This window comes from Furipterus horrens, unplaced genomic scaffold (genome assembly GCF_987537825.1).
Source record: "Furipterus horrens unplaced genomic scaffold, mFurHor1.1.pri manual_scaffold_3, whole genome shotgun sequence".
NCBI classification, from domain to species: domain Eukaryota; kingdom Metazoa; phylum Chordata; class Mammalia; order Chiroptera; family Furipteridae; genus Furipterus; species Furipterus horrens.
In genome coordinates this window covers 20230456-20242828 of record NW_028327173.1, presented here as the reverse complement: position 1 = coordinate 20242828, position 12373 = coordinate 20230456, and the positions used below count along the sequence as shown (strand labels likewise).

General features: G+C 54.7%; 1 protein-coding gene across 1 annotated transcript in view; it reads left to right on the top strand.

Annotated features, from left to right (window-relative positions):
• Positions 1–4464: 4464 nt before the first annotated feature.
• The window catches only part of COL16A1 (collagen type XVI alpha 1 chain), a 49124-nt gene continuing 41215 nt past the window's right edge, over positions 4465–12373 (top strand). The window contains exons 1-9 of the mRNA XM_090268988.1: positions 4465–4813; positions 6385–6491; positions 8426–8500; positions 8609–8726; positions 9599–9722; positions 10022–10288; positions 10883–10963; positions 11140–11265; positions 12027–12080. Of these exons, the coding sequence (XP_090125114.1) occupies positions 6419–6491; positions 8426–8500; positions 8609–8726; positions 9599–9722; positions 10022–10288; positions 10883–10963; positions 11140–11265; positions 12027–12080 (918 nt within the window). The 5' untranslated portion in view covers positions 4465–4813; positions 6385–6418. The remainder of the gene's footprint in view (positions 4814–6384; positions 6492–8425; positions 8501–8608; positions 8727–9598; positions 9723–10021; positions 10289–10882; positions 10964–11139; positions 11266–12026; positions 12081–12373) is intronic.

The following is a 12373-nucleotide window of genomic DNA, read 5'->3' as shown; positions in this document are numbered from 1 at the left end:
TATGGTGGGGAGGCTGGGCTCAGGGTCACTCAGTGGGTGGAGATAGGACTGGATCCAGGGCTCTTGTCCCTGTAACTTCTTCACGGGTCCCTAAGCACAAGTGGACAGAGCCAGGAGACAACCAAGCTGATGCCCAGGATGCCTGCAGTGTTCTCCCTTCTTCCTTCAGTGTCTGCCTGCCCAGCCATTGGCACATCCACAGCAGTGCCCAACAGAGTGTGGGCTTCCCTCTCCAGGAGCACTGTGGTGATCAAACCAGGCAGGTGCCTGCCTGGTGCCATGAGCTACTGAAGTAGGACATCCTGGTTGGGCATCTAAAAATGTTGCCGAGGGCAAGGTTACCAGGGCCAAGGGTGCAGAGCTCACCATGGCCCTGCAGGGGAGGCAGGCTTTGGTGGAGTGGCATACAGACTTGAGACCATAAAGCTGCTGTCAGAGGTGACTGATGGGCCTCCTTGCCACAAAGATGCAGACAGCCATGAGACGTGGTGGCAGGGCTGATTTAGGGCCAGAAGAGGGAGGGCGGGAGAGCGAGAGACAGAGTCAGAGAGTCAGAGATACTGAGCCAGAAAGAGACGCGAGACACAAGCAGACAGAGACAGACACAGGATGGAGAGAAGCAAAGAACAGAGAAGCTCTGAGATAGGCAGAGACAGGAGACAGGGACATAAAGACCCAGGAAGTGTGAGCAAAAGACAAAGGCGAGACACACACACACACACACGCACACAGCTATAGAGTTAGAGACTCAGCTCCAAAAATGGGGAAACAAGAGTTAGAAGCAGAGAGACAAAGGCAAGAGAGTGCTGGAGAGGAGCCAGTCACAGAGCGGGAGGATGGAGAGCTGGAGGACCAGAGGGCGGACACAGACGCAGAGAGAGAAAAGAAGACAGGGATGGTGAGAGAGACATTGGTGTCAGAAGGAGACAGGCCAAAAAAGACACTCAGAGAAACCAAAGGAGGGGGAGAGACACCTGGTCCTCTGGTCTCATCTCTTCTCTGTGACCCAGAAGCTGTGTGCGTGTGTGTGTCTTTGCACATGTGTACGCTTGTGTTTGTGCTTGCATGTCACACCTCCTGTGGGTGCACATCTGTGTCTGAGCTCAGACAATGGACAGCACTCATGTACCTCCGTCCACGAATTCCCCAGTGGGTGCCTGTAGGGCAGAGTACCAGTGAACAGGGCCCCTGTGTCTTGCTTCCTAGTAGAGGACAAGACACAAACAAACACATACCAGAGCTATGCAGAGATTTAAAACAGAGTCGCATGATAGGAAGTGACTTGGGGCTCCTCTCGATCTGGTGGTCAGAGAAGGCTGCTCTGGGGAGGTGACTTATGAAGTGAAACCTGTCAAAGGCCAGCCTAGCAAGGGTCAGGGACAAATCCTTCCAGGAGAAGGGAAGAATTAGTGCAAAAGCCCTGTAGGGAAAATCAGCTTGGCAAATCCAGGACTGAGAAAGAAGCCAGTGGGGCTGCAACTTCTGGGGTGAGACGCTGGCAGGAAGAGGCCAGATCATGAAGGGACGTGGTAAGGCCAAGGGAAAGATTTTGACTTGTATTGTGGGTGAACTGAGACCTGGACAATTGAAGCAGGAGAGTGAAATCAACAGCTACAGGTTCGGAAAGGTCTTGCTGGCTGCTGGGTGGGAAGTGGAGGTTGGGGGGCTCTTGCACAATTGGGGTAAAAGAGTGTGGTGGCTTGGGTGAGGGTGGGAAGAAGTGAGTGGATGTGGTCTGTGTTTCGGGGTAGAATCGATAGAATAGTGGGGGTGGTAGAGGAAAGGAAAGAGCCAATGGTGACTAGGTTTTTAGACTGAACTTCCAAATGAATTGTTACTAGAATGAGGTAGGCAGAGAAATAATAAAGACGTCTTTTGGATGTGCAATACGCCTGTGCGTTTGTGTGTGTGTGTGTGTGTGCACATACCTTAGGGCCCAGGTGTGTACATGCGCATGTGGGGCTTTAGATAAGCTCTGCTTGGCTGCAAGGGGGCTCCCGGGCCGGTTCCGGGACCAGGCCCTGTCTTGGTCTTTCCCCCAGCCCCAGGAGCTGCCACTGCCAGATAGGGATTCCCCAGTGGCCAGCTGGGATGGTATGGTGGGTTGGCCCTTGGGCACTGCTGATATCTGGGCATACTACCCCAGGCCCAGGAGGCGCCCCACCCGGCAGCAGCAGGCAGGCTCCAGGGCAGCTGTTGGCGATTAGCAGCGTTGATTACCTCGTGGCGATGCCATCTGGGGTGAGGGCGATGAGCCAAGCCCCAGGGGATACTCTGCTTGCTGGCCAGCAGGCTTTCTGGGGCTGAATGCATATAGTGTGTCAGCTTCACCACAGGCATACATGTGAGAGCCACCTGTGTCTGTATGGCTACCTGTGTATGTGCTATAGGTCTGCAGGTTTCTCTGCTTGCTTATATGAGTAATTATGCCTGTGAGCACATGTGTGTGTTTCTGCCTGTATTTTGTGCATGCACCTGTGTATGCATGCATGTATACATATCCAAGTACCTGCAGTGCTGTGTGCATGCATTGAGAATTACACACCTGGGTTTGAGTTTGTATCTCTGTGTGTCTGTTTATGCGGAGGAGTATCATGTGTGTATATGTGTCTGTGTGAATATAAGTGCCTATGTACACATGTGGAGTCTATACACATGTATCGTGAGAGCATGTGTGCGTGCACATTGCTGGATATATGTACCTATGCGTCACAGGGAGGAAGGGGCATGAGCAAATTTCTAGACTGAGTCAATGATAGTGTGTCCAGGGTTAGCATGCACCAAGGCTTGGCTGTTTTGGTGAGCACCTTGGGGTGCTATGGGAAGGTATCTGGACTCCTCCTTCTTGGGTTCCTCCAGCTCTGCGTCCAGACATCCCCTCCTGCCTGGGAGAGTCTGGGGTATGAATGGGGGAAGGGTAGGAGTTGCCCAGGATGGCATGGTGGTTAAGAACTGGTGCTGTGAGTCCAAGCTAGCTGGGCATGGGGTCCCTGCCCAGCTACCCACTGACCATGTAATCCTGGGTGAATTGTATTTTTCCTATGTTCCAGGTTTTCTCATCTGTAAAATGGGGATAAGAATAGAATTCTCCCTGCTGGGGTGCTTGTGAGGATTAAAGGAGCCTGACCTAGCTGTGTTGCCTATTATTTCCCAAATGCCCACCATTGTGGCAGCTCCTTATGGCCAGGCGGGGCCTGTGCCTACCCACCCCTCGGGCCAGAGCACCCAGAAAGCTCTACGCCCTCCACTTCCCGCATGCTGAGCTCAGCGGTTCCCAGGCCCCACCACTGTCGTAGCCACATCTGGGCTGGCTCCATGCAGGGACCACAACGGGGGCGCCTCCGTGGCCATGGTTGGGGTTTCCGCTGACTCAGCGCCTCTGGCTCTGGAGGCGGGTTAGATGGGGCCATAGGGCCAGGCTCCACCATGTTGCTTCTACAGGAAGCAACCCCCCCAACCCAGAGCACTCGAGCTGCTGCCTCTCACCCCCCACCCATTCCTACCACTCATGGGCCTCTTGAACCTACTTTGTTGTAGCTCCTCAGCTTTGCTGCCCAGAAATTTGCTTGCCAAGGGGCAAGACCCTTGGAAGGGTCACCTGGATCAGCCCCTGACTCTGGACAGACTGGACACATTACCTGCTCTTTTCTCCTCAGAAGCCCAATCTCTCATCCAACCTCAATTCCTCTTGCTTTCTTGGATCCTGAATATAAAGCAACGCCTCTCCATTGCTGGGTGTACACTCAAATCCCAGCATCACCCCTCACCCCACCCCCACCTCCTGCCTGGTTTGCAATAATAATGATTATAACAGTGAATATTTATTGAGCTCCTCTTTTGGGCCAGACCCTGTAGTAAGCATTTTTACAGACGTTAACTCGTCTCCTGCTCACAACAACCCAGTACAGTATATAGGTCATTATTCTATGTTCCAGATGAGAAAATGGAGTCCAAGTTAAACAGTATGTTTGAAGCCACAGAGCAGAGGACAGGGATTGGAAACCTTCTAACTTCCTGGAGTAAGGAAGAATAAGGGAAAGAGGCCAGAGCAGAAGGGGTTCAGTTACAACATCCCCCAGCCCCCACCCGGGCTCCTTCCTGGGGGCCAGCACCCTCTCTCCAATTCAGACAAACCTAGAAACAGACCAACTGGAAACAGGAAAAAGCTGACCAAGAAGGCTTGGGCAACAGCCACGTCACGGGTGCCATAGAACTGGGGAGGAGGGTCTCCACCCCATACCCCAGCCATCTGGAGGCCCAGCCAGGGAAGGGAAGGGGGTGGCACAGGGGAGGCCCTTTCAGCTCCAGGCCTGGCTCTTAAAGGGCCGACCTCCCTGCTCACCCGCTTGCCCCCAAGCCCCCTTGCAGGGCAGCTCCGGGCACGCAGGGTCCCGCCTTGCTGGCTGGCTGGCTGACTGGCTCACCTGGCGGGAACTGGGAGGGCGGGCCCGGGAGGACAGCCAGGCCAGGAGTAGGGCTGCTGCGCGTCCGCCGCCTGTGCCGCTGTTGAGCCCCCTCCTGGCCCTCCCGCCCTCCTCCTGCCTGGCGGGCGGGTCCAGCTGTGTTCCATTAGCGGCCCTGGCTAGTCCCCAGCCCCCTGGAACCTCCCCCTCTTTCCCCACCCGGAGTGGCCGGTAGTCCCGGCAAGCTTGCGCGCCTCGCTGGGCAGCATTCAGCCCCAAAAGCTTAGGACCTGGGACGCTGGGGACCTGAGGACAGCCAGGAGTGATCGAGGATTCTCCAGTGGGCCTGAGGAACCCAGGCCCTGCTTCCCCTGGCTGGCTGCACTGAGCTGCCTGGATTACTAAGCGAGGTAGGGGAATCTCCAGCATGGTAAGTGGGGGTTGAAGTGGGCTGCCTCCAGGCTCTGGGCTGAAGGTCCTTTCTGCCCCTGACTTGCTGTGTGACTTTGGGTAAGTGGCTTTCCCTCTCTGGATCTCAATCACCTTCTCTATAGGGGGATGAGCTCTAAACTCTGTTCCAGTTCTGACTCTCCCTGCCCCCAAATCTGTGCCTTTGTATTGGGGTGCGATCATCTCCTTGGAAGCTTCTTCCTTCCATGCTTGTAGCCCCTTCTCTGGCTGGGGTCAGGGGAATGGAGGCCAGAGACCAGGAGCAGGAAGGGGACACAAGCACATCAATGTTCACGCCTCCACATGCATTCACATGTCTCTAACAGCTGGCAACCCTTCCACTGACTGGCAGGAGGGAGGGGCCAGGAAAGGGTTTGAGAGCTGGGATGTGCACACCACTAGAGTGGGGGGTGATGAATATGGTGGGGAACAGTTTTGCCCCAGGAAGAAGGGGATTAGGGTCCTATCTCCAAACTATTGAGGTGAGGGGTTCCTTTCTGTTCTCATTCTCTATCCAGTGCTGAGGGAGGAAAAATAGAATTCCATTACAGCTGGAAGGAATGAGGTCAGACTTGCATAAGAACTTCCCAACAGGAAAGCCATGCATTGGCTAGCTGTATGCATGTGTGTATCTGTCTGTGTATATCAGTGAACATGGATCTCTGTGAGGATGCCTGCATGCAGGTAGGCTTGTATGCATACACTGGCATATATGTGTCTCTGTGTACATGTGCTTGTATATATTTGTGTGTGTCATGCTGACACATGCATGACTCCATGTATGCGTGCGCAAGCTGCCTGTCTCAGGGGAGGCTGGATGATGTATGGCTCTGCTGGCTGCTTGCTGAATCTGCATTGATTTATCTGTTCCATCCATCCAGGGTTTAATAAAACTAAAAGATGAGCATCCATCAGCACTGGGGGTTGGTAACAAGGTCCTGAGCCCTGGTGACCTGCTGTCCCCCCAACTGTACCCATGGGGGAAGCTTCCTTGGTACACATACAACCCTGTGATGCCTGCTAGGAGACTCAGCCCAGTCGTCAGCCCCTGATCTTGTGGGTGCCTAGCAGGGCCTCCTGGCTGAGCTGGGTGCAGCTAGCCAGGTACCAGGCTAGTATATATGAATACAGCACACAGGTTGATCAAGTGTTGATAAATAGCCTCTGCCTCAGGCCCCCTCGCTATCCCAATTGACCTGGCCTTCTAGGACCCTCTAGGTCTCTCCTCATTCCAGCAACTCTCCACTGGCACAGCCAGATGCCACTTGGAATCTCAGTGCTCCAGCCAGCCTTCTGGGCTGGCTGGTTGATGTCCATGCCATACTGGTGGTTATAATTTTGAATATCACCCTGGCCCAAATTGTAACCAAAAGCCTGTGGTTGGGCCTCTAAGAGGGACTGGTGCCTGACCAGACCTCCTGCTACCCTAGTGCCAGTGCTTGGGCCCCACGGGCTGGCTGCTATTTGCCCACATATGGAATTGTGCTGTGTGAACTCAGGAACCCACCCTCCTGGTTTCTGTGATTTTCAGGTGCTGTGGCTGTGGCTGACTTCTCTGAACCAGGATGTGGGCACCTTGGGCTTCAGGCCTATGGCTGCTTGGTCTCTGGGCCACCTGCAGTCATGGGGCGAGTACAGGTGAGATGAGATGCGAAGATCAGGGTGCTGTAGGCCTGTGACTGGCTCCCTGAGGTGCCCAGTCCTGTGCACCTATGTGACCATGTTCCTGGGCCATGTGGGCATTTATAGGAGAGTCTGGGGGCTGGGCTCAGGGTGGCCTGAGGTATTTGTACATGTGAGCCTTTGTGAAGTGAGCTAGAGTGTGTATCTGTATTTCTGTCTGCATATTTGTGTCTCTCTGGGCCTATCTCTGCATCTGCACCTTTTCCTGCATCTGTGTGTGAAACAACAACCCCTCCCTAACACATAAACCATCCCGCTCACAGTGCTGGTAGGGACAGTGGGGTAGGGAGGAGCTGGCGATTAGCAATCGCTTCAAAAGGAAGCTGTATCCTGAAAGAGGCCCAGGCCCCTCCAATCCTTTTCAAGGTGGAGAATCCATCCTCCAGCTAACGTGTTCTTCCTCCGCCATGGCTGGCCCTGGATGTCAGATAAAAGGCCTGCCTTGAGGCCCAGACACTGGATGAGACAGAGGCTGCAGCTTTCCAAGGCCCAAAGCCAGAGGAAGTTGACCGGGCAACTTGCCCTGCCCTGCTGGGTGCCCTCTGGGTGCAATAGCTTAGTCTCCTAGCTGAGTAGAAATAGAACTCCTAGAACCCAAATCCAGCCAAAGAAGGCAGAAAAATCAAAGTGCTGATGCGAGAGGGATAGGAACCTGGGTGCATGTGACTGCCTGGGAGCTGTGCGTACATATGTGTTTCTGCATGTGTACACATGTGCCTTGCTCCCCTTTCCCTCATTGGATTCCCTGGGGGATGGGGCAGACAATTTCAACATCTGTAAGGAATCTGGGCCCATTGCCATGGGGTGAGTCACCCATTGCCGCTGCTGCTGCTGCAGTGATAATCTTTCTCGTCAGACCTGGGAGAGGGAGATTCCAGTGGTCACCAGGCCTAGGGATCCCAGATGCCTTCTTCCAGCCAGGCAGTCAGGGAGTCCAATGCCCTGCCTCTAGGAGCTGTATTCACGGTCTTGTCCGAGCTACCAAATCTGCACTGATGGGAAGGCCTTTGTGATTCTAGCCTCTAGCTCTCTTGTTGTAACACCTCTCCCAACACTTCTGCTCAATCAGGCCTTGGAAGGAGGCAGGCCCCTGGTGCCCACCTGTCCCTTCAGGGTTTTGATGACCTGAATTAAGCTATCCTCTTCTCCAGGAGCCTTTACTCCCTTAACAGACCCTGCCTGGAGCCCCAAGGACCTGGTGGTTTCCTCGAGTTTGTGGTCCCCTTAGGCCCTCAGTCTCTTTTCGCTGTTTTACACGGTGGTGGTTCAGGTGAAAAGTTAGTCTGTTGACTCAGACCTGTGTCTGGCCTGCTTTTCTGCTCTGGATGCAAGGGGTAGAGCCCAACCCATTGCAGAAAACACTTGTACCAGTTGCATCTGATGTCTCTGGTGGCACAAGCATCCACGACTCACACATGCTCAGGATGTGCACAAGCTCGTGTGTGACACAAATGTGCATGAACCTGATGTTTTCTTACCCCTGAAGTGAATGTCAGGAAGGGGGTACATGCATATACATATCTCCCCACTGAGCTCCAGGGCTTCCCAGACTTTCTTCCATTCTCTCTTGTTGGCCTGGCCCCTGACTTGGGATCTTGGGGGATTTGGGTTCTAGGCATTCTGATCCTGATCTACTATGTACTCACTTCATAGCCTTGGGCTAGGCCTCAGTCTCTGGGCCTCAGTCTTCCCGTCTGTATACTGGGGGTCCTCCTGGCTCCCAGGGTAGCCAGGGCCAGAAGGCAAGAGGTGATAGCTGGTCCAAAGCATGGTTTGGCTAAAGGTCCAGAGTGGGGACTATAAACTCCTTCCTGGATCCCTAAGAGCCTGGCTGTACAGCTATCTCAGCCTGAGCCCACCAATTGCCCCATTGCCAATTTTTCTTCCAGGTGACCAGTGCCCACCTTCGCAGCAAGAAGGACTCAAGTTGGAACACAGAAGTGACTTATCGACCAATGTGACTGGTGAGTGCCCATCTTGTCCCGCTGTCCCCTCTCAACCTTTTTCCTGGAGTGGCCTGTACCCCTCCTCATCTGGCCAGCTGAGCTCTTCACCTGGTGTCTCCCCCGAAGGCTTCAACCTCATCCGCCGCCTCAACCTCATGAAGACATCTGCCATCAAGAAGATCCGCAACCCCAATGGGCCTCTCATCCTGCGACTGGGGACGGCCGCACTCACCCAGCCCACACGGTAAAGGCCCCGAAGGGACTGCTGGGAGTCAATACTGACCTCAGCCACACTCACTAACAACTCTGGATGTTAAGGTGCTAAGCCTACTGGCACCTATGGGTCATTTTATTCCACCCCCTTGTCTCTGCTCCTGGGACTTGCAAGGTGGGCAAAGAGGAGATGCCTGGCAGTCCCACACTCTGTCCCTCCCCTATCTCCGGCTAACAGTGGTTGGAAACAGGTCTGCATCCTGTGGATATCATGAGGATCTCAGAATGGGGGTGGGAATCTGGCAAGAGTCTGTGTGTGTGTATGTGCCCGCACGGGTACCCTTGCGGGTTAAGTCCAAACTCCCACAAGTCTCTGGATATCCTGGCCCCTGCGTACCTCTCCAGCCTCATCTCCCAAAATATTTATCTTTCTTTCTTGTTTCTCTAAGTCCTACTGAACCCTTTTCATCTTTTTTCAGTGTCTCTTCTCCTACACCATCCCCCACCCCTCCGCACCCTGCACCCAGTTATTCTCCCCAGGGCATCCTGAATTCCTTGGAAGCACTTGTCACTATTGTTATGAGATGGTGAAATATCATTCTGGGCATTCTTTATTTATGGTTTGCTCCCCTCACCCCCCTCCCTGTCAGACTTGAAGGCTCCATGACAGCAAGCACTTTCTCTATGTTCCCTCTATTGTCATCCCCAGAAGCCAGACCCCACCTTGCACATAGTAGGCACTCAAGAAATGTCTATAGAATGAATGGATGTGTATGGTGTGTGTTGGTTTGGAGGTGTGGGCCTGCAGTTACCTTGTATAGGTTCAAGAGTCCTGAGGGCCCAGGGTGGGCAGTAGGTGGTCTCTTCCCCAGCCTCAGGGCACCTTCCCTGCTCTATCTCCAGACGAGTATTCCCTCGGGGTCTCCCCAATGAGTTTGCCCTGGTGCTGACGGTATTGCTGAAGAAACACACCCACCAGAGCACGTGGTATTTGTTTCAAGTGACCGATGGAGATGGGTACCCACAGGTGAGCCCCACTCCTACCCGCGTTGCTCTTGGTGCTGAGAGCAGTGTCTGTCCAGCCCTGCTTCTGTCCCAGCTTGGGATTTCTGGGGCCTCTCTGCTCCCACCCAGTGCCCACCCTCGAGGCCACCCCCGCCCCACCAATGTCCATCTCATTCTGTAAGGATGTGCTGCTCTGTGACCCCAGGGAGTGTTCTTTCCTTTCTGGGCCTCAGTTACCCCTCCTGTGAAATGAGCCAGAGGGCCATGCTGTGGCCCTAGGGCTCTGATTCTCTGCCTTCCATCTTTCCCGATTCCACACAGATTTCTCTGGAAGTCAACAGCCAAGAGCAGAGCCTAGAACTCCGGGCCCGGGGCCACGATGGCGACTTCGTGTCCTGCATCTTCTCTGTGCCCCAACTCTTTGACCTGCGTTGGCACAAGCTGCTGCTGAGCGTGGCAGAACGCGTGGCCTCTGTGCACGTGGACTGCACCTCGGCCTCCTCCCAGCCTCTGGGGCCCCGGCGACCCATCTGGCCTGTGGGTCACGTCTTTCTGGGCTTGGATGCTGAGCAGGCCAAGCCCGTCTCGGTGAGTGCTAGGTTGGGCTCTGGCCTCTGCTCCCACTTTCTGGGAACCTGAGTGAGCTCCCTGGAATCTGGTTCTGATTCAGTCCTTCCCTTGATCAGAATCCTCTCGTGGCTCCCCATTGCCTTCTAGATGCAGCCTAAACATATTAACCTGGCGTTCAAGGCCCTTCATTCCTATTCATGTCTGCAGCAGCATCTTCCTTTACCTCTGGTCGATTCCATTCTAGTCGTCCACCTCCCCTCGCACTTTCACGGCTCCATGCCTTTGCCTGTGCTGTTACCTCCACCTGGAATGCTTTTCCTTGCATACCCACCTGCTGAATGTCTACTGGTGTTTCGAACCCAACCTGAATGGAGCCCTCTCCTTCCCTGTTTCTCTGGGCCAAGGTGAACATTTCTCCCTCCTATCCCTCTTTCCTGCACGCGCAGTTCATTTCCGTTTGGTGACAGCGGTATTCCTGATGGTCTCCCAGGCCAGATGAGAAACTCTCTGAGGTCAGATCCTAGGGTAGGGCCATCTCTGTGCCTCACTGGGGTCCAGGACACGGAGCTATTTGCTAAAATGAAGTAAAAATAACGGGTCTGTCCCCTGCAGTTTGACCTTCAGCAGGCGCACATCTACTGTGACCCGGAACTCGTGCTTGAGGAGGGCTGCTGTGAGATTTTACCGGGAGGGGTGAGTGCCTGGTGCCTGCATAGGTGGGGAGATGGGGGTTGGGACACTACTCTGGGGCACAGTGTGCTGGAGGTAAGGGACCAGGAAGAGGATGCCCAGAGCTCTTAGGATGAGTGTGTGGGTGGGTGGGCAGTCTATCTTTGTACTGAATCTATCCCTTCCCCCACACTGGGCAGTGCCCTCCAGAGACCTCCAAGGCCCGCCGGGACACCCAGAGCAATGAGCTCATTGAGATCAATCCACAGACCGAGGGCAAGATCTACACCCGCTGCTTCTGCCTGGAGGAGCCCCAAAGCAGCAAGGTAGGTGGGCATAAGCAGGCAAGGTGAGGCTACTCCTCACCCAACCTTACTGAAGTCTGCCCCCAGGGTCACTTGTGCCTGGGGAAAGGAGGGCACTGGGAGCCCTTCCTATTTTTGTACCCATCTGATAGGGTTCATGGAGGCAGAGTGACAGCCCACTGGGTGATTCTGTGCCTGCCTGCCTGTGACATTAAGAGTTGTGCCCATCTAGCTCTGGCACTACCGAGACCCTCACTGATGCCACCGCAGACCCTTATAGTGAAGGCAGGGTGAAGCTTGTATCAAAAGGCAATTTCTTCAGGACAGGTGGATACCTGGGGCAGGAGGCTGGGCCACACTACTTCCCTTGGGGCTTGCTCACTCTCCTGGGCCCAACCCTGGCAATGCCAGACTGGTTCTGCACCCAGCACCATGGCCAGCTGCCCTGCTCATTTGCAGGTTCTTTAGGGGTAGCAGGGAAGCCCAGTTCCTCTCTTAGCCCTAACCTCTTGCTGGGCAACCTCCCTGCCCACTGGGCATCATGCCCAGGCTTTGGCTGCAGGAACACAGGATCTCATTGATTCATGGTCTTGTTTTCTCCGACATCACGTGGGTGAGGGGAAAAGGAGGAGGGGGAGTCTGTGGGATGCCAGGGGCCTGAACAGGCTCTTGATTTCCTGGGAGGTGCCAGATGTCAGGCTGGGGTCCATGCCCCTGCCTGAGTACCCCTTTCCAGTGTGGGCTCCCCTCCTCAAAAGTTCCCCTTTACTCTGTCTGCCTAGGTGGATGCCAAGCTGACGGGAAGAATCAGCCAGAATGCAGAAAGGGGAACAAAGGTAGAGATGGTGGGTGGGGGGAGGAGCCCACGGTGCCCTCAGTCTGCCCTCCATGCCCTGTGTAAGCCCCTTGCAGAACAGACTGCACTCCCATGCTCTTCCCACCTGCCCCGACTCCTGGGCAGAGCTAAGACATGTAGGTGCCTGCTCTGAGAAGGAAGGATGAATGGGAGTGAGACAGACACAGTGCCTGGCACTACTGAGGGTACCTGCTCCTGGTGGTTCTTGGGCAGGGGTGTTAGAAGCAGTACTTCATCCTCTCCATTCCCTGTCCATCTCCATGCCCTCCCTCT